The sequence below is a fragment of the Taurulus bubalis genome (genome assembly GCF_910589615.1).
Source record: "Taurulus bubalis genome assembly, chromosome: 9".
Lineage (NCBI taxonomy): Eukaryota > Metazoa > Chordata > Actinopteri > Perciformes > Cottidae > Taurulus > Taurulus bubalis.
The window spans coordinates 19,401,680-19,426,894 of record NC_136597.1 but is presented as its reverse complement, the minus strand read 5'-3'; the positions used below and the strand labels follow the sequence as shown (position 1 = coordinate 19,426,894).

The window sequence follows — 25,215 nt, the reverse complement described above, 5'->3', positions numbered from 1 at the left end:
TTTCATTGTTGTTAGAAAGTATTTGCTCTGTCTGGCTCCACTTCCATCCAATCTAACAGCCAAGAAACCCTGACAAGACTTGAGAGAATGAATGAAATGGGGAAATATTGCCTATTATGTGACTGTGTCCTATCTTGAAAGTTGATATGTCCTAGAAGATATCAGATTCAAAGTGTACGCCATGAGATCAGATGATCAAATGGCTAGAAAATTATAAACCCGATCACAGCTATCTTCTCCTCTGTATGCTGCATGGCTTATTTACATACTCAGCATTTACATACAGATGAAAATAGCTGTTCTGCTCATGGAGATTGGGATGCAGACACACATAATGCTTCCTCATCACTTTGTTGAGATGTACAACTTTATTCTAAACGGTGTACTCTCTGCTTAGCATTACAGCCATATAATTATCATGCCAGGATCACAAGTATTTCCAGGCTATATATAGAGCTCATTATTCTAAACATGTCTCCCCATTTATTACTAGGCTATCGTATGTGTCCAGATTGTAAAGCCCTCTGAGATAAATTTGTAATTTGTGATTTTCGGCTCTACAACATAAATTGAATTATGGCGGCCGAGGGAAAAAGGGGTTGAGCAATACCACACAATTTGGTTTCAATCCAAGTAATACCAGGACCAGAATCACACCGCTCTTTCATTATTAAATTCAGTAATGTAAAGTGATGTAGAGGAGGATCACGTGTCATAGTTTTAGCTGAATGTGATCATCTTATCATCATTAATAGGCTACCTCTGAATGTATTTTTCATCAGTCTTTAAAGATAGATTACAAACGATGTGTGAAGTCTATGAGCTAATGAAGTGTTCGCCATGTGTATGCGCAACAGCAATGAAGCAAAGAGTCCATGCATTACTGCAATAAGAGTGTTTATTCCATTTTCTTTTGGTATCAATCTTATTGATGCAACTATCGATACCCAAAACAAGACTTAGTGCCGGTTGTCTCAATCCATTAGGTATTGATTCACCAACCCCTACAGCACAATTCAACTCTGGAAAACAAAAACAAATGAAGAAAATATCTTCCCCAGACGACAAACAGAAATATACAATTGTAAGAAACACAACAGCATGGAGTGGAAATAAGGAAAAACACATTTAAAAGGCCAACAATGTTTGATTTTTATTGATTTTGTGATTCCAATATTATTGGAGAATTGCTATACACTTCATCTTTCACTGATAGTTTTGTTCATCAGTTTAGAGTCATGGTCACATTTGTTTGTTTTTCTTTTCCTGTCACACATGTGTCAAGTTTATGAATGAGTTTCTTGACTTTATTGTGTGAAATCATGAGAGTAATTTATTTTTCCATAGTGATTGGATACTTCTTTGGAAGGCACAGACACATAATTGTCCTGCTGCTAAATGCATCAGTTCAGATCAATGTGTCTAATCGAGAGCATGGACAAGCAAGTTCATTTGGATGACTTCTTGTCTCATCCAACTCTTGACAAAAAAGCAAATACGTATATTTCCCAAAATGTTGAACTACGTATGCCTTTAAGTGCATTGATTTCTCTTCCTCTCATTTCAAAAGAATGTTGATATTAGTGTGAAGTTTATTCTATATTCATGAATCAATTCCTGTCCTATTAGGACCTGAAATTCAATGCAACATGTCCACATACTGCAGATCTTTTTATAAGTTTGAGTCCAGCCACTGAAAGTTTCCTTTGAGAGACATACTGTAGTCACTGCCACTCACTTGTTTAAATTTTCATGATCAGGGTCTCGCTGTAAGGCCAGAAAACTAATTATCAACTCAAGGTGGTGTTGAAACAATAGAGAAATGAATTGATATGAATAATTCCCACATGGTCACATTAGCATTGTGAAAAAAAGAAAATTACTGTCATGAATTGCAGAGTTTGCAAGTCACTGGCCTCGCATTTGTTACTTCTGTGTCATACTGGAGCTAATCGCTATTAAAAGAGCAGACTGCAGTTTGTTTTTCACAGAGAGCGGTAACATTTTTAATGTCCGCTATGCCTGTCTGAACATTTCACTTCTCCCTGCATTGCCGTGTAATGAGTGCGGATTGAGGAAGAAAACAGTTGTTTATATTTTTAGATGCCACTGTCCCTATGGTAAACATTGAACTAACATTCATTATGCTGCATTTCCCAGAACAAATCCGTCTTTGCCCCTTTTCTGACCTCACAATCACTCTTTGCAGAACAGATGTAGGAACAAAAACGTATGAGGGCGGTGATGATAGTCGCACCCGTCACTATGAGGAGTTGGGGAGGAGTGAATTGCACTTTACACCGATTTTTCCCCCTCTCATGCGCATGGGGCCGCATAGCAAACACAATATCTTGAAACGGTGCCAGCTTTTATAATGCAAGACTGTGAGTATCCTTCCCCCTGACATTTGTCTCTTTATCAAAAACGCCCCTCAGCCAACAAGCCAACATCTGTGATCAGCAGAGATTCAGAGATTATGGCTAAAAGCAATCACCATTCTGCTGTGTGAAAGAAACAGAATTTAAAGAGTGATGTAACTTCTGCTGGTCCAACACCTCATATGAAGAGTGATAGGATATCACTAGATAAGGCTTTAAAATGAAACGTATGCTCTTTTCACAGCCTCTTGGCAAAACAAGAACTAGGGTGAAATGAGAGGAATCCATTACCTCGACAGTTACCTCAGTTTTAAAGTACCAACACTTAGATGCGGTGTAGCATACATTTGACGGTGTCACACTTTCATTGTATAATAGTTTGTAATGTTAACACTACTCACAGCCTAGTATCCTAGGAGAGCGTTGAAATCGATGGAGACCTTCATGTAGCGAAGACAAACACAAGGCTTGTCATCAGTTTCAGAGAGGAGCGGTGAAACTTTGATGCTAACACAATAATTGAAACTTGGTTTGCAGCCCATTCATAATACGTGAACGTGAGCTGCTTCACAGCAAAGTCATGAATATTGATTCAGCCTGTTTGTCGGCTTAAAGCACTGTTTCACTACTGATGAATCGTCTCATTTTTGTCAGCGCTGAGGCATCTTGTGCCAGTTTACGGCGCCAGCATACCACAATAAAAGCTCCTCATGATCAATACTGATCCTACTTGAATGAAATCCGCAGTTTGCTATAACGGCAGAATACACATCTCTGTAAAGCGCCTCAAAGTGTGGCCTTGAATGGAGCTGCCCATACAGTACTCGCCACTGTTAACCCAGTTACGTTGTTGAGTCTTTGCCACAGGCGCCATAGATTATTAGTTTCTGTATGCAGTATGAACGATAAGAGGCTATGTCCCATTTCAGATAAGGTATAAAGAGCCTCCTCCTGTCCGCCTGGCAGGGAGGTCCTGCTGAGATGAGGGATGTCAGCCTGTCACCCTGACGCATGGCAGCTGTTTCCTGCCTGCCCCAGCTTCTATAAATAGCTAAATATATCACCTAATATAGGTCATTTGGTCAAACAGAAACTAAACAGGGCATGTGCCCTCCAGGGATATATTTTTCTCTTTCACCCCAAACTAATTTCTCATGTCAGTGACTATTTTCCATTTCTTTACCTGTCTTCTTGCAGTCGCAGATGGATTGAGGACATATTAAGTGGTGATCATATAATGCTATTATTTTATGTCAAGTTCAGACTTTCAGACACCTCCAGCTTATTGCGAGTGGAGTAGATCTTAGAAAGAGAAATATTGTGAGTTTTTCTGCTATCTACCATTATGACATTAGCTATTATTAGAGTTGGTATTTAGGCTACTGTCGGTCGGTGATTGACACAATAACACCTGTAGAATATATAGTATTTCAATACAATAGCAATGTACTACCAGCATTGCTTTTTAGGTTGTTCTATTTAGGTGTTGGTTCTTGTTACTGAGATAGTAAAAATTGCAATCATACAGCACAATACGGTGCAACTGAATTACCACAAATGATGATCTTAAAGAATAACCACAAAATATGGTCTTAAAGAATTACCTCAGTGTTAAATCAACACTTTGCTGCCGCAGTCTCAACAGGCATTGAGCATTAAATCTTCACAAAGGGAAATGGTGATGATGCTTTTATTGTGCCCGGCACCTGTAAATTCAGAGCACTCACATGGCAGGTTGAAGGCATCACATATCAGTGTCTGTCTTTTGTCTGTATTTCAGCATAAGTTACATTCCCATGGTGATAAACCACACTGTTTTTCGGGGTTTCTGCATAAACAGACAGTAGTTTTCTTCTTGCCACACGAGCAGCGTTGCTCTGTCTGCTGGTTGATCCACCACTTTGATGCAGACTGATATATCTCCACAACTATTAAATACATTTCCATTAACTTTGGAGCCGAAATTAATGACACCCAGAGAATGGGTAACATTATTGGGTATCATAAAAATGGCCCTCTGACTTTGGTGATCCACTGACATTTCCTCTAGCGCCAACATGAGGTTGGCATTTGCAGTTTTAAGTGACAAGTCTCTCTGGGTTGGCTTGCCTTAAAAGTTAGTGCAGAAATCCTTGTTCTCTTCAGAATGAATTGTAATTATTTTCATCAGGAAGAACACTTCACAACCAGGTCAGGTAATGGACTGGAGTGGCCACGCCCACTTAGGAGACAGGAAGTGCATACCAATTTAATAACCATTAGCGGTGCTTGTAATGCGGCGTCTTTGCTCCAGAGTATTTTTAATAACAGTTTGCGGTGTTTGGCTGACAGCTGATGGAATAAAAAGCTCCCCTTTTATTGTTTTGGACAATGTGTTTAGCCAATTTGGGTTTTATTTCTTTTCAATCACATAATGGTGGTGGAAGACACACATGCCAGATATCCGGGCCCTGTTCCAGAAAGCAGGTTTAGTGAAAACTCTGAGTTAGTTAACCTTGAGATGATGGGAGGAAAAAAACTCAGTTTTCAGTTCCAGAAAGGGAGGTAACTGAGGCGGTTACCATGGTAACTGACTCTGTGGACCTAACCTGCCCGCTGGCACGTTTTCTTTAACAGCCCCTGCTAACCCGTTCTCTCTGTCTCCTCCCTCTCACCGAGCCAGACATGCTGTTTTACTTCCTCATTGATTCAGTCTGTGGCAAAGAGCGTATCGAAGTGCATTAATTAAAAGAGGATCCCTGCATGTCCAGATCGAAGTCCTGGTTGCACATTATTATTATTAAAATCTAAAGTTGCTTTTATGTGTTGTCACTCACTTCTCTGACCAGCCCTCCCATTCAAATATTGCACAGCGCCAAGCCCCCCTCAGCCCAGAAAAGTATCTCTTTTATATAAATATATAACACGGTGACTCTGAGCACGCAGTTGATGTCGGCTGTCACTGATGGAACATAATTCCTATAATATTGGAGATTATATGTTAATATTTCGGAGAGAGCAGGACGTGGTGCAGCTGCAAAATAGTTTGAAATTGAGTTGTTAAACAGGCTGAGTGTAGTCTGAATGAGTTCTAACAGCATTTCAGTGCCTGTGTTTCACATTTGTTGAAGTAGCTGAAATAAAGCAAAAAATGGTTTGAAATCAAAGGCATTTTAACCTTTAAATCACTGAACACATTATTACTGGATCAGATTGTGAGCTTACAATCAGTTCTCTTAGGTCTATTGATATGTAGTTTTTAAATCTTCTGCTATGTGTTTCATCTTCAGCTGCTCTCTCCTGTGTTTTCTCCCCGTTAGAATAAAGCTGAACAAATATATTTAAAATGTAATTCAGACTACATCCTAATACAGTCAGCATAGAATGCAACGTTATTGTATTGATCTATTGTATACACGTTTCCCCGCTCTGACTATTTTTTTTAAAGACACATGTGCACAGTCCATATCTAAATACCTCAGATGCATTAATATCTCTACTTCTACTGAGGCTATGACTTTCATATACCTGTTGCCGTGGTGAATCGTGGCATCGGAGCACCAAAGATGGCTTTTTTTCATTCATCACGCACAGTTAACTCAGAGCTCAGGGTTCGGCTCAGACGTTGTTAAATCTGCTTTCTCAAACAGACCCTGCACTTCACTGAGTGCAGCTTTCCGGTTGCTGATGGTTCATTTATTTTTCATCTCGTGCCATCATCAGGTCAAAATTCCAATTTGTCCAATTCTTTGGGATATGACCACATACCTGCCGTAGCTTATATTCCCATCAGCCTCAGCTATGATAGTAGAGGCTGTCTCTGTTGGAGCCAAAGCTGTGCCTTTATGTATTTATTGCAAATTAGCAGTTATTTACAGGATAACACACTACACTTAGAAGGTTGAACATGGTGAACATCATACCTGCTAAAATCAGCATGTTCACATTGTGTTGGAATGATGACAATTACGTTTATCTCAAAGCACCCCTGTGCCTACAAGTACAGCCTGACAGGGCTGCAGGTTTAGCTACTGTCAGTAGTAGTAGTCTGACAGGGCAACTGTACAATGAAGTCTTGAAAAGATAAGACCCGCTTCTTGCTCCACATTCACACCGGATGTCTTTCATTTTTGATTGCGCTATCACAGCTCATTTTTAAATCCCTGCTAAAAGATATCACGTCAGAGCTTAGTTCAGACTGTCATTGTCAGCTCAGTTTGCTGTCATTGTGTTGTAGCTTCACATTAGGTGTTTTACCATTTTGTCACAGTGCATCATGAAGTGGAAACTAACTGGGTGTATATAAACTTAAGTGCTGTACTTAAGTACAATTTGAGGTTCTTGGACTTTATTTGAGTATGTCTACTTCATGCTGCTTTATAATTTGACCTCACTACATTTCAGAAAGAAAAAAAAGGACATATTTTATGTTTTTTTTAATCCACTGCAATTATTTGACAGCTGTAGTTATTTAGGAAATACACAATGTTTGATTAACAAATACAATATGATGCACTAGTCTATATTAAACTACCCAGCAGTATATAAACCAGTTATCACATTAACCAGCATTGTTAAAATGCTACGTGGAATACATCAATGATGATGATACAAATTTTAAAAGGGGAATTTTGAATTATTATTAGTTATTTTGATGTTTTAAAGTACATTTGGATGACAGAAAGTTTTGAATAAACTATTTGAATGAGTATTTATATTAAGTAGTATTTCCTCCACCACAGGACAGCTCATCCCAATCCGTTTATGAAAATGGAAAAATTCCAAAACAAAATCCTTGGTGTATTCAGCTCAGGTACATTTTTAAAGCCCACATGCAAGTAGTGAATACACAGTACAAGGGGTAAGTTAGGCAACCAACTAACACGGTCAGACCAGGTAAGCATAATGAAGCATTGAAATGACAAATCCGAATCTTATCCTGTCAATGCCTCCTGATACTGTAATGGTTGGATTTGATTGACTTAAAAATGGCAACAATTTAAAAGCTTTATTCAGAATGGAATGGACAATGGTTACTGTCGATTGATATGTTTGCCGAGGTGTTACTAAAGTGTGGGTTCTGCTCCCACCTCAAGGATTTCCTGCCTGTGTGTCTCTCTGCAGGCATCCTACTCAGGAGTATCTCAAATGCTTAAGGATTGCATTTCCATGCGGGGCTTTCCGCTTCTTTTCCAAGGTATTAGTGCAAAACCGTAAACAGTTGATTATTATTTGTATTTTTCCCCTTAGCCAATTGTCCGTAATCCCCGTGGAGGAGCTTTAGAGATAGATTTCTGGCACGCATGGCCTTATCTTTACATAACGGCCCCAGACAAACGGAGTGTGTCTCATTTTGACTAAGCCACACATTTGGGCCGAAAGGCAAAGACAAGCAAGTGAGTTGGACAGAGAAGAAAGTAGCTCAGACACTTAGCATTATTAAAGGCGGACACTGCAATCAGTTTTGGGTCCAGCTTAGTCTCATTTACCTGCACATGCAGACATGCTCCCATGTACAGGGAAACCGCACACTATGTTCATTCCTGATGGGAATGCTGTTAGCTTATGTGGTCATGTTTGATCCTCGGGATCCCAGGAGACAGATCCAGCGTCAGCCTCGCTCATGTGTCTTTCAATTACCTCCAAAGGTAAAGTGGTCTCTTTCGGTTACAAAAATCAATTCTGCATGGACTTTGCTACGTTTTACACCTCAGGACTCTTCTCCACACCTTTGTGTACACATGTTGGTGACAGAAAAACAAACTGTGTCTCTGCCGTTCCGACTCCTATCCTCATCTCTTTGAAATGGCATCCATCAAAGTTAATGGGCTGTAATCATCCCCACAAATACACTGTCACACATCACGCAGCTCGCTCCTGAGTATTCAACTCCCAGTCAATGGGATGCAAAGACTGAAAAGCGCATGGAATACAATTTCCTATATCATTAACCGACTCCAAGTAGGAATTGGAAGAAAATCATAAACATTTTCCACTTTTCAGGATCTAAAAAGCTCGTCTTTGTGGACTGCAGAGGAGAAACAGTTATCAGATGTGCATGTGACATCCCGTCGATACCACTGATACTGTATTTCGGGAACTTATCAACATTGTCAACTTGCGAAATAATTCTTATTAAACTATGTCACTCACTACCGACAGATCTGCTGTGTGGTAGATTTATTTTCCAAACAGCCAATCTTGTCAGCTTCAAATCAGGGTTCAGCAGGGTTCTACTTATCTCCACCACGTATACCGCTGGACATCTGATTATAGTACATCCCAACACACAGGAAAACACACACGTACACAAACTACTCTTTCAGTGCCTGGTATGGCAACGCTCCAAGGAGACTGTCCCTGAAGTATTTGTGTGTTTGATAGGATGTTTTAGCTGTCGCATCCCCAGAAGTCAATTTGTAGACCTCAACAGATGGAATAGTCCAATTAGAAAGCGGGCAAATGAATGGGAGAGATGGGAGGCAAACGTTCCAACTCTTTCCCTCTCCCCTAGGACAGACTGCTAATCTTAGAGTACAGGTACAAAACCAACATCACTTCTGTTTTGGAGGAGAAACATTTTTTTAAATAAAGAAGAGAATTAAAAGCAAAAGCAAGCATGCAGGCAAAAAAGCGCCTGTGATTTGATTTCTAAACACTACACAGTCAATTTGATACAGCTTCTTGCTCTCACTCCACATCTACAGTATGTAAAAATATCTCCTTCTGTTGTCTGATTCTTCAAGGGCAGACGTCCCACAAAGCAATTGCCTTGCCATCAGCCAAGACCAAAAAAAGGAGAAGAAATGAAAAAGTGCTTAAATATAGCAACCCCATGGGATAGTGGGAGGGAGGGCGTGCTGTAGTGTGATTAAAATGAATAACCTTAATTCAGTCATGATGGTTAACGGTACATTCGAATGCGCTGTCTCTGTTGGAGCCAAAGCTGTGACTTTACGCCGCCTGCCTTCAGTGTTAACATCATTATTCATCAGGAGGCCTGTCCTCTGCAGTGACGAAGATGTTGAAGTTAAAAATAATGGGGAGTTGTGTCATTAAGTACACAGGCTTTCTCCCGCTGGCCCAGGGTCAGTTTAATTCAGGCTTCAGCCACCCCTTGCTGTGAAAGCAGACACACACTCCTTGATGACTGATAGATTGTGTGGATGCAAGACCAATTTTCATCTGCAAAATGACCTTTCAGTTGCGTTGTTGTTGTTCCACCCATGGCCTCGAGTTATTATTTTTCATGTCATTTTTTGATTTGACAGGAGAAGTCTCGTGGAGTGAAATGGAAAAAGTAATGATGTCCCCATGCGCGTGAAGAAGCGTGGTGCAGTTGGGGAGATGGTGGATATGGCTGCAGCTAGCAGCTCTGCTCTGCCCCAGGGGCCAGTCAGCAGCTGTTAGAAGAGATGTAGCTCTATCCAATACTTCCCCACAGGTTCTTGCTGGTTCCTGGTACTTGCTGTTATCTGGGCTCGCTGCTGTTGCCAGTCTGGCTGCTGTCGCCAGTCTGGCTGCTGTCCACACTCTCTGAGAGACCGCTCAGTACATTTCTACGCTTCGCCACTCTTTCTGTCTCATCCCAACCTCCGCTATTCCCCTCAGCTTCACTGTGAGAGTTTGTAATGTTCCTTTGAACTTGCAGCTGTTTTATTTTTTTAGTTTTTAAACGGCTGGAATTTGTACCTTGATGTTTGTTTCAAAGACACCCTGAGGAGTTTGAAATGCTTTTTTTCCCCACTGGTATGACAAGTAATCTGAGGCCATTTATGCATTGAGCTTCTATCTACTTGCAGTGTCCCATATGAGGCATAACTATCCAGCATTAGAGTGTTGTTTTGCATGTACAGGAAGCAAGCGTGAAGAAAAGAGACTGCAGCTGTTCGGTGTAAAAAGCTGATTTAGACAATTTAAAGTTGCAACTCAAACAGAATCTAAAAAGTTTTCTGGTGTTGAGCAGAAAGAAAATCGATCATTTACTCCCAACATTTATTATCCCAAAACTTTCTCCAAATTCTAGAATGTATATATAGTTATATTTGGTCTGCTACGCATTACTTTAAAGAAATCTGCTCAGAAACTGCAGAATGTTAGGCCATCAATCAATTCATTCTGGACTTAGATAGAATAGTGGTTTGACGGTCAATTCCAATATAAAGTCATCTGACTGGCTCATTTTTCTTCATCAGTGGATGGTGTTTGCTCATTTGTCTGAGAGATGGATCTGTTGACCTGAGAGCTCAGTTTTGATATCAAAGTATTCACATGTTCTATGTTCTCCAATGAGAGGAAGCGCTATCTTTCTTTGTCTTCTATAATTGGCAATTAAATACCCTTTCGGTTTTGAACTGTTGGTCAAACAAATCTGACTTCAGGTCTGATGGGCATTTTCAATTATTTTATTTTTTACATTTATATGTAAAAGTGTAGACAGTTGACCGATTAAATGGGTACTTTAGCAATTTATTATTGCATAAAATGTAGACAATTTAAAAAATAGAGTTGTCAAAAAGACACAGAGGCAGAGATGTCCTGACTTTTTCACATAGTATGATGAATTACTGCATTTCTACTATCAAAGAGTTTTTTACTGAACCCCCAGGAGTGATAAATGCCAGCTTCTCCAGAAGACATCATACATCTGTTTTTACAAGCTGGATGCTCGTCACGATCAGGCAACTAATCTGTATATGTAAAATTGGTGGAGAGCCCAATAGATGAAGTGATACCAAAAATAATCAGTAAATACAGCTCACACATGTTTCTTTACGGCAGGTGTAATATTACCAGGAGCACAATTTCCCTGAGTCCAAAATCTGGTGACTGTTCTGCCGTTTAAAGTGCAGATTTTTAGATACTGTAACTCATGAATGCACACGCTGCAAACTCAGAGTTAAGGGGCCATTTGGTGGAGGGAGCTGATATCCAGCGGCTGCTCTGTGTGGAATCGCACATCAAAGTTAATCTTGCACCGTCTGCTCTGGTGCCACGGAGCACTAATCTGCTGTCAGTGTAATGAGGCTCCTGGACCAGTTCTCCTTTCTAACACAGAGGCGCTAATCCGCAAGACCTTTCACATTTTTCCTCATCTCCATCATCTGAACACACAACAAAGGTCACAGGGGTCACTTTGAATCTCATCTGGATACCAGTATTTGACCATTTGCATCAGTCCTTATGTACAGTATGCACCAGTAAGAGGCCAGTGTAGCCCACTGCGTCTTTGCGAGGAGGAATTTGCCATTGCTCAATATAATAAAACAACAACACATTAATACTCATTTATATGTTTTTGTGTTTTCACCTTTAACCCCGCCGTAGGCCTTCACCAGAGGTGCGGTAGCTTGCCACCTGCTTGATCAAAGCTTTCTGTGAAAATGCCACCACTCTCGCCCGCATGCCGATTAACCTATGATGAATACTGAATGAGTTCATTAGCATAATCGCTTGAGTGTCTGATGATTTCATTTTATTATCACGTTCTCTCATAATCCATAGCTCTGGCACCCCTTCGTGCTTCCAACCCCTCTTTCATGTTCCTTTGCCCTCCCCGTTCAGCCACGAAGCAGTGTAATTGCATTATCAAAGTATTATACTGACGTGGTGGGAATATATTTTTAGTCCCTGGCTTTCTTAAGTATTGTGAGGAGAACGGGCAAAAATCTAAACATGGAATGACAAATTAGACTTTTAGTCAGTTCACCTATTTCATCTTGTCCTGACTGATGGAAGACTTGCTTCATGCAGACCTCTCCTGATACATATTACTACTCTCACATTTTCTGTTTGTAGGATAGCAAGCTATTTTTATGGGTCCATGTGGACACTTAACCCTCGTAAAAATTCTATTAATACGGAACAGCCATTCATCTTGTAATTAAAAGAAATCGCCGTAAGGAATTGGTTGTAATCATGACCAGGAGCTGAAGTAGAGGTGACTTGGCACATAATAACAGTGGAATAGGGCTGTTTTTTTGCATAGGACAGCAGTTGTTTCTCAAGTGTCAGCAGGTGTAGACTGGAGAAGAAGAACAGAAAAATGTCAAGCAGGGCTGTGCTATAGCACTGCAAGATAATAGAAAAGGGGGAGGAAAAGAAAGAGAATGAAGCGTTTCATCTCCATCTCATAGTTAGAGGCGGGCAGGTCCAGGCAGAGGAAGGGTGAGTCAAAGTCAGGAATGGAAGAGCGGCAGAGAGGAAAGCTTTTTATCATCCCTGACTCTTAAGAAGATCTCCCAAATGAGAGAGGGCGTGCATGCTAATGTCAAAGCCGCGATGATAACTAGCCGCCTGGTTTCGCGGGGTGAGGGTTAAGCTGGGATTTGGAGGGCTGAGGGAATACATGTTTGATATGTGAGCGAGACAGAGAGAGAGAGAGAGAGAGAGAGAGAGAGAAAGATGAGGTGCCTTTGCCAGAGCTATACGTGGGGGATTATTCTATATGGTTTATCAGTGTCTGCACGGTTAGGAAAAGAAGAGGAATTTCACCAGCTTTTATTGGTGCTGTGTAGTTCCTGAGTCTCCACGGTGAACCTTCAGTTGGACGATCAAAGCACATTGACATTGCTGCGTCACAAAATCTTCATTTACAAGACATGGCATGCAGCCATGCGTGCTCTGGCTGTTTCCTTGAACTACACATTCTAACCTTCAGCTCTATCCATCTACTTTCACAATTCTGCAGAGACTGGATCTCAGCTATATTGTGGAAAGCATGAAAAACAATCTCTCACATCTGCTGCGCACTTCGATTATACTGCATTTCAACATCCAGTCGGAGCAATGTAGTTTGTGCATTTTTGCCCGCAGAGTTGACAATGTTCACCTATCTCAAAGTTGTCCTTCCCTGTAGCTATTGTTTGCAGTTACTCATACTTGAGTGCTCAGTTTTTCCTTGCACATGTATTACACCAGGCAGTGCGGTCTTCTGGCTCCCTCCTATCTGTGCTTTCCCATCTCGCCATTATGTTGTGTAGTTCTGCCAGCCTCTACTCCTTTCCCTTATCACCTGCAGTGAAAATCCAGCAGGCTAATCCGAGAGCCTGTGGGATTCCCCCCTTTATAATGATGTATATCTGAGGGATAGCATCAGAGCAGAGTCCTATCGGCCCACACACTCTTAATCCCGTCAGTCTTTGGTGCCCAAACCCAAGAGAGGCAGCGCTTTGGATGTGGTGCTCCCGGACTGCAGCCAGAGATGCGGTGCTGAACATCAGGAATGATACGTGGTGTTTAGGGATCATGTTGGAGATCATGTTCATTTATTGTGCTTCTGATTCTTGAAACCTTGTGGTGTATCTTCCCCCAAGGATTGCATTGCAGTGGTTCATTCTGCAGCTGTGCCACTGCATTGAAACATTCCTGCAGGGCGATAGCCAGCAGTGATGCTTCCAGTCTCTCTGGCATGACGAATACTTTATTTTTCCAGTCTGTTCATTGGTGCCCATGGATAAATACAGAATGTTTTTAATATTTTAACACGCTGACCAAAACATAAAACTGATTCACATTTGCTTTATCAATAATACAGATTTATGCAACAAAAGAGAGACTTTTCCTTTTCTAGCTCCACTTACCCTTATTTATCTGTAAATGCAGCAGTCTCTGTTTGCTGAGTTTCTCTTTTCTTTCTACGTGGTCAGATTAACGATGCCTATCGGCACCAAAAAAGAACGATCATATAGCCTTTGCTGTCTTGTTTTTACACACTCAATTTTTTATGAGAGCTCTTAATATGACATAACCACCCTCAAGACCTCTCCTGCAGTACTCGATAAATCTTGCGGTCTTCACAAATACACCCCAGAAAATTTATATCGCCCTGTCACTCATGTTAGTATGCCTCGATGACATGCAGGCAGCATAATCCATTTCTTGAGATTCTGGATTCATAGTTGTGTGAGCATGATGGAGTTCTGGAGGAAAATTACTTTTTTTTTTTGGTACATCTATTATTTAACTGTCAGCAAGGATGAATATTGTGCTCTTTCAGCCTAGCGGAGAAGGAACAGAGAACCGTATTGTCATGGAGCATTGCTCCATTTGCTCCTTGTCATGATTTGTAAAAAATGGAGCATATATCGGTTGGTCAGTGTAAGACTTCATCACTTCTGTGTCAGGTTCTCGGATAACATTTAATGTTGTGCCCACTCTGGCAGTCTCTGGCCCTCTGCTGTAGCTTTACATTTCACATCACGGCCGCAGGGCATGTCACCACTTTAAGGATATCCGATACTTCCCGACCTTGCCACTATCCCGGTGTCCCCTCGCTGTTTTAATGCCTTTCTCTGTCATTATCAACTTTTGATTGGTACAGTCAGTGACAGTATTGGAGTTTCAGGGTAATTGACAGGTTTAGGTCTCACAGGTTTGGAGGGCTTGTCTGTGCTGTAGAAACCATTGAACTGTGAAACTGAGCGATGAATTACCTCAGGAAGCACCGATAGGGAGGGATGGGATGGTCGGTGAAGGTCAGACAGAAACTCATGCATTCACCGAATTATCAAAGACATGCTGAATAAACTCGATCCAGAGAGCATGTGTGGAATTTAACAATCTCTTCTTTTTGATATAATAACAGAAATGCTAATCCTGTGTTAAACTAAAAGCCGTTAACCTTGACGCTTTTTTTCTAGTAAAGTGCGTTTTCAAACAACGGTCTTGTTTGAGCATCTCAAAGAGCATTTCATAGTAAGTTCACAGTGACTCAACACCCACAACAGATGCCTGGGGGGCGATTGCTTGCGGAAAATATGAAGCGAACGCAGAGTGAGATGTAAATTCATAACAGATCTCATAGAAGAAGGTGAGATTAAAATTAATTTGAGATTCAGATTATCAGATTGCAGGCCCCTCAGAAATTATTGGCATGAAACAACGGGTATAGATCAAGCATGAGATAGGACAGTGTGCTTAATTCAGCTTGATTCTAATCAGCTGACGAATCAAAATGCTTAATGTATTAATCAAATTAGTTTAATTCTTTTGCTTTTCATTGAAATATCAAAGTGGAGTAGATCAAAGTGTGGTTTGATGAGATTCAGTGTCTTTACCATGACGGATTTATTAGAACAGTGTGCAGCAGCTCCAGCATCTCTATCACAAGGTTTCTTCATTTGAACACTTTCACCTTCATTGCTCACATCAGTGGAATCTAATGCTGTGATTCCATTCATTCCCTTTGCTTTTATTATTGCCCTTTACTACAGTCACTTCTACAGGAGGCGAGTTAGTTTTACCGTAAAACCCAGGAAGTGGAATCCAGAAGTACCATGACAAAGGTGCCAGTGAATGATTGGATTTTTACGCTGGTGACAAAGCCCTCTCAGCCGAAAGATCTGCCACAATCCTTCTTAGATCCTAATTGTCAGCCCTGCTAAGCTGTTGGCAGTGAACTCAGCTGGCATGTGAGTCGGTGGGACCTCTATGATTACATCAGAAACTTAAGCCTGTGCTCAAACAAGAGGGGTTTTCATGTAAGTGTTGCCTTTCTCCTGCCAACCCCCAACTCTTTGATAGGTCACTTTATTTCTGCGCAGCAGACGCAGTGGTGCAACCGATCAGAACGGCCCATTTTACCTGAAAAAGATTTCCTTTAATTTCGTTTGATTTTAGGAAGAAGAAAAAAAGCCCTGCCCTGTCTCTGAGAACCGAAATAAACAAACGACATAAAGTCATCGGTAAAGTCATCCATATATCTTGTGTTTTTTTTCTTCTCTCGCTTCCCACTAACCAGATGGCAGTCAGATTTCAGACACAGGGATCTGGAAGACAATCAAGGAACAAGATTGCTTTTTTAGGAAGGGGGATTGGTTTAACTAGATGTCAAATTAAAGGCCTTTTCACACACATACACACACTCAAACAAACAAGTGCATACTCTTGTGGGGGCGTGTGTGTGTATGTGTGTATGTGCATGTGTGTGTTTCTGTTTCCATGAGTGTTTGTGTTATTTTGTGTGTCGGCGCTTACTGTGGGACGGTGAGGTCAGAAATCTGTCTCAGAGCAACCCCTGATGGAATACCACACACTCTTAAGGTCAACCGCACAAACGCTGCCACGCAGGTTGATACAGGGACTCATGAATGTTTGATTGGTCTATTATCCGAGCCGGGCGAGGACATTCATCCCCCGTTTACTGGAATTCAAGTAGTCTTTTTAGTCTGACATTTCTCCCACACCGTCTGAGGCAAATCCTCAGTCTCCCTCTCTCTCCGGGTGCTGAGCTTCATCTGCAATGCTGTCATCTCACTGTAGGACAATTCTACAGAATGCGCTGTTTTTAAGACCGGTGCTGGTGCGAGCGCAGTATGGTTTCAGGTGGGTGGAACTGGGGAATTGATACTCAGTCATTCCGACACTCCTCTTCCTCCTCTGCAGGGTGGATAAAGATCTGGCCATCCATCTTCATGTCTCATCCATGTCTGCTTGGGGTAGCAAACGTGGCTACCTGGTAGTCGGAGACAACAAGAACAAAGCAGGAACATTACTTTAATCTCTCGGTGCTGCTAATTCCTGCCTCTGCCGTCATCCAGGAGGCAGAGCTTTGTGTATCGCAGCTTCCCCCATATGAACAATCCATCACTGTTAGTGTTTCTCTCCAGAGTGCGCTTGCTCCTTTCTTTTTTTCACCCGCCCCACTACTATGCTTTGCTTTCGAGAGAAAGGAGCTCAATGCATTGTATCCCTCGGATTGGACTTATTTTCACATCCAGCAGCACGTTGCGGCTCCTCCTCCCATTGGAATACAACACACTTGAGCAATCACCTTTACGTGAGTGAAAGCTCTTTATGTGGATCTCTTAATAGGCTTTTAACAGTACATCCAGAATACATAATTGACACCTGCCGTCAGGCGTTGTCAGTGATTACATAGGAAAATTACGTGACCTGTAATGAACTGTATAGCTAATGACATCTGTGTAAGATTACTCAACTTGAAAGCAAACTGTTGTACATGAAGTCCCATCAAGCGTGATATTAAAATGTCCACTTTTACATCTTTCCACCCAAGCTCTGTATAGGCCCAGGCTGCTGGGCCGAACGTGATGGAATCCTGAGGCTAATGACTCAAGCAGACGGCCGTGGGCATTAGACAACTTCATTTATGAAATAGTCAACCTCCCGTGTAGCGATACATTCACATTACCCTGCCTCACTTGAGAGACGCGCGGCTGTCACAGCCACTGAGCAATGCTGATGTCCTTTCCCACCTGCATTCATCTTCCTCTCAGGAGGTAATGGTCTTCTCAGGTCATTTGCGCATTAGGATCTCGATCATTCATCTCACCCACCTGCAATCCTCTGGATCCGCTGGTCCGCCGCAGCACATAAAGGGTTGTTTTGAAGACGAGGAAAACATACATGCTCTGAATCATTCATTTGCTCTCTTTTACTAAAGTCCCAGTGCTGCCTAAAGTGTCTGCAGAGGGCTATTCATGAACATGCAGGTAATGTTCAAATGATTTGTGGGTGTAATTTGCTGTTTGTGCCTTGGAGAAATCAGGGTTTGTTCCCTTATTTCACGATGTTGAATGATAATTACCTCTCTATGCGGCAACAGGATGTCAAAATGTGGGTTAATTTGTTAGTCTTGGTCGCAAGCAAGTGTTTAGGGTGTTTAGTACATCGAAACTAAACCAGATTTTCACGATTGTCGCATACAAATCTGTATCTTTGAGCAGTGGAGCTCACCCCACTGGCTGCTGCTGAACGAATGTATCTTGTTTTCTCATCAAATAATGATTCAAATACCACAATGCCTCAGAAACAATCATGATACGATAACTTTGTCTCATACAGTTGGCTTCTGAGCCAGTAACCTTACCCAAACAGTGTCTGTCGAGTCTAGTTTTGTTCTGAACTGAAGATAACAGTTTGAAACAGCAGGTCAGTATATGCATATACTATGAATATACAGAATATCAGAATCAGAATCAGATTTAGCTTTATTGGACATGTGTGTTGGAATTTGACTCCGGTTTCACGTAGCTCTCATCGTACATACATACATACTATATACAATAAACAAGATGAATAAACCAATAAAGACATTAAAGAAAACAGAGACAAAAAACAATTAAAGACAACAGAGTTGTCAGAGTAGTGAAAGTAGTGCAGATGAAGGTGTCCAATTAATTGTTCATCTTTCGATTCTGGTTCTGAATATACTATGAATATACAGAATATGAGGCTACTACTGAACAGAATCCATGCTGAACGTTGTATGAACGGCGCTTCGTTCATCTTCGGTTTTTACGCACTGAAGTGCATTGAACGGCGATTCAAATGCTTATCTTAGAGAATAAAGTGAGCGAACTGTATAAAAATATCGTAAAAAAAATAATAAAAATGTGGAAATGAATCGAACAACACAATTGAAATCAGCGGAGTGTTAAGTACGGAGCACCAGACGTGTCGGCAAATGTAAAGAAAGTGATATCGTGAAGACAGTTTGATTTTAGCTTTACCTTGAGCCCAGACAGGTCTGACTGCCTGATAGAAGACAGGCACATTAATCTCTTTAATGGGGATGATTCATTCCCATCTGACGTATGCACGGCCATTAATCTGTTCGTGCTGAATGTAGCCTGCTCAACATTTGGATAATGTTGTAATATTGCATGCTTGTGCTTCGATCAGTGTCGTGCACAATTTCCAAAGAGCTGCTTTTAGTTTTTAGTGTGTATCTGCATTCAATGTTCAAGGTATTTGATGTGGGACAAAGGGGAAAACACACATGTGGCTATCGAGACACACACACACACACACACACACACACACACACACACACACACACACACACACACACTTAAACCATTTCTCCAGGGTTCGGCATCACGCTGTTCCTTTCGCCTTTTGCTTTTACTTGATGGGATACAACTCCCTGTATATTTTGCAAGCTGTTTGCGGCTAACAGAGGTCACGGGGGATATGTAGCGCATTTGGTCATGATGTGAAAGCATTAGCCGGTACCAGCAGGTGTGTAATTATATATGAAACAGGGCTTTAAAAGAAGAACATCACGATGGCATGTAGAAAGTAGGCCAAGAAGAAGAGGCGTCACAAAAAAGTCCTATTTATTCCTCACCCACTTCAAATGTGTGACTTCGTTTTTTGAAGTTGTGAAATATTCCAAGGTCACTATGACTATTTCCGGACTATTAAAAATAACATTAGACACACAACAATTTAACTTGATGAAACAAGCCTCCGGGACAGATGCTTTCAAAGGAATATTTTCCTACCCAGTGCTCACTGTCTTCTGTTTTTTCTGTGTTTCAGGTATGGTGACATGGTGCCAAAAACCATCGTGGGGAAGGTGTTTGGGTCCATATGCTCTCTGAGTGGGGTGCTGGTCATCGCCTTGCCTGTCCCTGTCATAGTGTCAAACTTCAGCCGTATCTACCACCAAAGCCAGCGGGCAGAGAAACGTCGAGCCCAGAGGGTACAGACTCTCCCCTCCCTCTCTCGTCCTTTTTCCTCTCTATCTCTCTATATTTTGCTTCTATCTGCCTCTTTCCCTGTCTTATCCGCACGTACCAGAATGACAGGGCAAACACTATCTTCCAGAATATTAATCTTGTATTGTGTTTCTGCATATGTGTGTGTGTATTGGATGGACTCAATTCCTTGAGTATATTTCAGTGGGAGAAAGAAATAAGCGAGGGAATGACAATGAATGAACAAATGATCTTCAGAGTATTGTGTCAGCAGCTTTTCCATAGCAATATGTGCATTTCTTCCCTAAAACTGTTTGCTAAGGCAGAATTTCTTAATCGTAGGGTTAAGCATGGCCTCTCCCTACTAGATACTGTGGCTGCCAGAGGGAGACAGAGTCGATTAGTGTGACAGACAAACCGTCAAAGGCTAAAACAGAGGTCTGTTTGTTCAAACAGAAATCTCGACTTGCTAGAATCCGTGCTGCGAAGATTCGAGGCACTAATGTCTATATGCGCTACAAACAAAATGGGCTCCTGATCAACCCACTGGAGGAGGTAACGAGACCAAGCAGCGGCTTGGGGGCTGACTGACTGGGGCCTCGCTGACACTTGCATGCCGCTCTGCTCGGGGGCCATGCCACCACACACGGGAGGGGGGTGGGCTTCTCATGCTGTAACACAGGGGCTGCTGTCATTCCAGTGCTTCAGTGTGATCGTCCTCTCTCTCTTACATCACACCTCTCAGCTGCAGCATTGACATGCTTCCTCAACACTCTCTCTCTCTCTCTCTCTCTCTCTATATCCATACAGCAGGAGGGCCAGGCAGGCACACTTGCCTTCTGGTGGAGCACAGCCATTACCGTCACACTGACTCATGACCAAGCTCTGCATGTCTGTCCAACAGGGTTTGGAGGGGAAGGAGGAAACCAAAGGCTTACTGCTATGGAGGCTGTCTGTTCGGCCTGCATCTCCTCTAAACTCTGTTTTTTTTATCTGCTGTGCAGTTCTGTGTGTTATTTCGAGAGCATCCAGGTTGTAGTGCAAACTAACACAACATACCTTCCATCCCAGAGCCGTGCAGAGCTCCATCAAAGTGTGCAGTGTTGTTGTGGTCCGGAATCTGTGGTGTGTTTGGTGCAATCTGTTCGATCTATGTCTAGGTGTACCACTGCTGTTGCACTGAAATGACCTCTAATTTGACGTTTTTGATCCTTATCACCAAATCAGCTAAAGAATAGCAAAAAATACAATTTTATCAGTGAAACATGTTGTGGTCAGCCACCGTCTCTACGCATCTCTAAAACATCCACACCTCATAGGATCTCAGTAGATTGGCTGCCGTGCTACAGATCAGCATTTCAACCCTCAATGCTTTGTGTACTCTCCACTACATCACCGATCAAGCTGTTGCCTGAGACTCTGTGTCCATGCAGAATCTTAACCTGCTCATCTACACTGTTGTTTTTTTTGTGTTTTACTCTGTGTGTTCGAAGGCCTCCAAGGAGGCAGGACAAGCCTTGGTGGCGAAGGCCCCCAGCCCTCCTTTTGAGAGCCAACATAATCACCTGCTGCACTGCCTGGAGAAGACCACGGTAAGATACCGTTTCTTTCTCAAACTTAAAAGTCCGCCGGAAAAAAACACAATCACTTTGGCATCTTTCGTTCTTACTATCTTGGTAACACTGTTTAGATAGCTCGCTCTAAAAACTGTTCTTGTATGAAACATTGCATCACTTCTGCCTGTATTGTCAGTACCCGCCTTTTACAGTGTGTTGTAAATAGAAACAAAGTGAGTTTTGTCATCCATGCTCTGACATGTACAATCTTTTTTATATGCTGCACAAGTTAAAAATAGCTGGAGATGGAGCTGGGAGATGTTACGTCCCCTCACTAGCGACATGCTAAAGATAACATGACTCAAGCAGCCAGTAACATTTGTCTCTCCAAACAAACCAGCATACTTCATTTTACACTATCTATAATTTAAAGCTGTATTGGTTTTACTCATGCAGCTGTAAATCCTGTACAGAGATGAGACAGGCAGTAAATCAGTGTCCCTCCACAGAGATGATCCTCCCCCCCATGAAAGGCTTGATGGTTGCCTGGGAGAAGCTCCATAAGGGCGTTATGCCATTCAGATGGCAGCGCACATATTTACATTAGGCCTCTCTTGGTGTGCATTATAGATGGCAGGATACGTGAGTGACAGAGGGTGTAAAACAGGAGGTGTGATTCAAGGCATGGCGTCAGATCCTGTGTGGTATCACTCTGCCACCTGCTGGCTGGGCCTGAAACCCTCGTGGAGCCTGACCTTCAAGTCATGCTCATTTGTCACAGGGATAACAGTGGTGAATGTTTTCACAGATGGCACTTAATATGGACATCTGGGCCAATGTATTTCTATTCCCTTAATGATTCATTCTCCAATTATCAAACTATTTTATTGTGGATTCTGTTCAGTCTGTTTAGTCTTTACTGTGTGAAACATCTTCACTTATTTTTTCGCAGAGCCAATCATCAATGTAATAGAGTGATTCATGAGCAACACTGAATCCAAATCCCCCCCCCCCCCCCATCTTTCTCTGCAGAATCACGAGTTTGTGGACGAGCAGACGTTTCAGGCCAACTGCATGGAGATCTCTGTGATGAACAAGTCGGGGTCCTGTGGGTCCTCGCTGTCCTCGTCCCCACACGGCCTCAGCTCGTGCTGCTCTCGACGCCACCGGAAGAAGAGCAGCTTCAGTCTGCCCAGCACAAACAACCAGGAGCTCAGCACCATACAGATAAGAGAGAGGCCAGTTGCCAACAGGTAGTCTCTACGTCGTTGTCTCCCTCGACTCACTCACACCAAATACACAGCTGATCCTGTATTATATGACAAGAAAAAACTGTATTGATTCAACGCCATCCTACGTGATGGATTCAGTTTTACTGATATATAGACAATTATCAATTATATGGAAGTAACAAACATATTGTTGCTCTCCAGTGAAAACCACTTAGTCTTGATTAGCATGTTAAGTGTTTGGTTTGCTTTTGTTTCTACCAGTTTAGAAACAATTCTAAACTCAGGCCCATTGCGTCCACTGCTGAGTTGGAAATGATCATTTTGTTAATCGGCATGCATAATTCATGTCTTTATTTCCTCCCCTGACTACTGTAACTTTCTTTTCACATATTTTAGCAAGACTTCCCTAAAAGTGGTCCAAAAATGTTGCTTCACTTTTGACCAGTCCTCCAAAAGGTCTCATGTGACTCCCATTTTGTTTTCAATGGCTTCCCATTAAATTTAGAATACAGTTCAAGTTACTTGTGATCATTGTGAGAGACTTTCATGGTCAGGCATTAAAGAGCTACTGCAGCAGCAGGTCTCTGATGTCCTCTGATCAGTGTTTGTTAGTTGTTCCTCGCTCCAGGCTCATGACTAAAGAAGACTGTGAATTTGAGGTGGTAGCTCCTCGACTGTGGAATTCTCTCCCAATGGAATTCATGTCACCTGTTTAGAATTGCTCTTGTTTAGTTTCTTCTCTTTCTTTAGCTTGCAATCTGCATTTTATGGCGGGCATTTTGTCTTTTACTTGATATTTTGTCTTTTGCTATGAAGCATTTTTGGCCACCTGCTCTTGAAAGGTGCTATATAAATACACATATCATTATCTCCATATTTAGTTTTTAGAGTTTCAGATAAACTGAGGGCTATTTTTTGATTCAGACAAGTCTCTTATGTGTGAGGTTGAGTGTTCTAAAACTGTATTGTCATGAAGCTTCAGACACATTTTTCTTATTTAATGAAAAATGCATTTTGGAGATACATGGTTTTTGTTGGACAGCAACAACAGTTCAATGTGGGATTTTTGAACACGTTCGGTTTTTAAGTTGCATGTGAGAGGGCAAGTTCTCCCAAATTAGGATTTGCCAATATCTTAAAACAAAGGCAAGTGCTGTAAAACCTAAACTGTATTTATTGATGCCACAAGTTTTAAGAGAGACAACATGCTATATCATAAATTGGGTGAAGTGACACTCATTCATTTTGGTGTGAAAGATTTAATACACAGGTGAGAATTATTTTTCATGGGTTATACACTTGTGTGGGATCTTAAATGAAACAGGACAGCAGGCGACATACAGCAAATGAGAAATGTAATGTCCAAAAACACACACTAATGACTGACATATGTATACTTATTATCGTTATATAGTCGGCACAAAGAACGTGGATATTTCTGGATCATGCAGTATAATAATAAAGCACTCTGTATAGGCTTTGTGTTACACATTCACACAAGGTCAAGCCTCTCACCCTCTTTCATCCCTGTGTTTCTTTTGCAGCCGCTCCTGCCTGAATGCCAAACTCGATGAGACTGTGCCCTTGAAATGTGACAGACCTTACATCACTCCTTCCATGGTCAGCCTATCTGCACCGGTGGTGACCTCATCGGACGGTCACGGCTCCACCACCACCACCGCATACTCTCAGAGCAACATTGTCCGAGTATCTGCCTTGTAGATGTCATGCTTATCTGATCAGCTAACTGGTCTCAAGAAGCACCAGATGCTGAGGAGAGGGACCACCGAGCATCAACCTGCCATAATCTAGAGGGATTATAAGATTAGCAGAAATCTGGGTTTTTGAAATAGTGATCTCATCTGATGTCAAACTCTGCATGGTATTAAAATGATGTGGACGGCTGCCTTGGAAGTAAAAAGCAAACCAGCAGATCTTGCACCATTAAGCACAGCAGAGCAAGGAAGCGTTTGGAATTGCGTGGTTATCGTCGTTGCCTAAAAATACTGAGAAAAAAAACTTTATTTTTGAATATGTATTGTAGTTGTATTTGTTGTCTTCTGATTCAAAGGAGTAAAGGCAGATGTTAAAAAGTCATTCTTGATGGCCTCTGATGACAAAGCACACATATTCATTAACTGAAGGCCGTCTTTGTGAATATTCAATCATCTACTTACACATTAGAAACATCCACTTCACTCACCAACCGGATGAATAGATTGTTTTGAAATCCCTCAATTAACTGCTTTCTAATAGTCCCCTCACTGTTGTAAATTTAGAAAACATACATCCACTGGAACGGATAACTGTTGTGAATATTCATGAACTGACTCATTAACTGGTCGATATCATCGCTTGATGAGTAAAGTATACTACGCATCCTGACATGTTTGTGAAATGTGCAAGTGAAAGTCAAAAATGACAAAATCTGTGTTAGCTTACATATTTTACATTCTGATATGGATCTTTGTGAAAGCCACTGTCATTGATTAACAATCCATATTGAACTATACAGGGTACATATTAGTTAGGTTACAAGGTAGAAGCATAAGTGAATGTTCTCCGCAACACTTAACTAATACTAACCCTAATGTGGACACATAGTATTGACCTGGAAAACCAT

At 41.6% G+C, this 25,215-nt stretch overlaps 1 protein-coding gene across 1 annotated transcript in view; it reads left to right on the top strand.

Annotated features, from left to right (window-relative positions):
• The window catches only part of LOC306741680 (A-type voltage-gated potassium channel KCND2-like), a gene marked incomplete at both ends in the record, with an annotated part of 30,762 nt that extends 6,448 nt beyond the window's left edge, over positions 1–24,314 (top strand). Inside the window, 5 exons of the mRNA XM_079223996.1 lie at positions 19,647–19,809; positions 20,261–20,359; positions 21,298–21,396; positions 22,393–22,613; positions 24,137–24,314. Coding sequence (XP_079080122.1) covers positions 19,647–19,809; positions 20,261–20,359; positions 21,298–21,396; positions 22,393–22,613; positions 24,137–24,314 — 760 coding nt within the window. The remainder of the gene's footprint in view (positions 1–19,646; positions 19,810–20,260; positions 20,360–21,297; positions 21,397–22,392; positions 22,614–24,136) is intronic.
• Between the last annotated feature and the right edge of the window lie 901 nt (positions 24,315–25,215).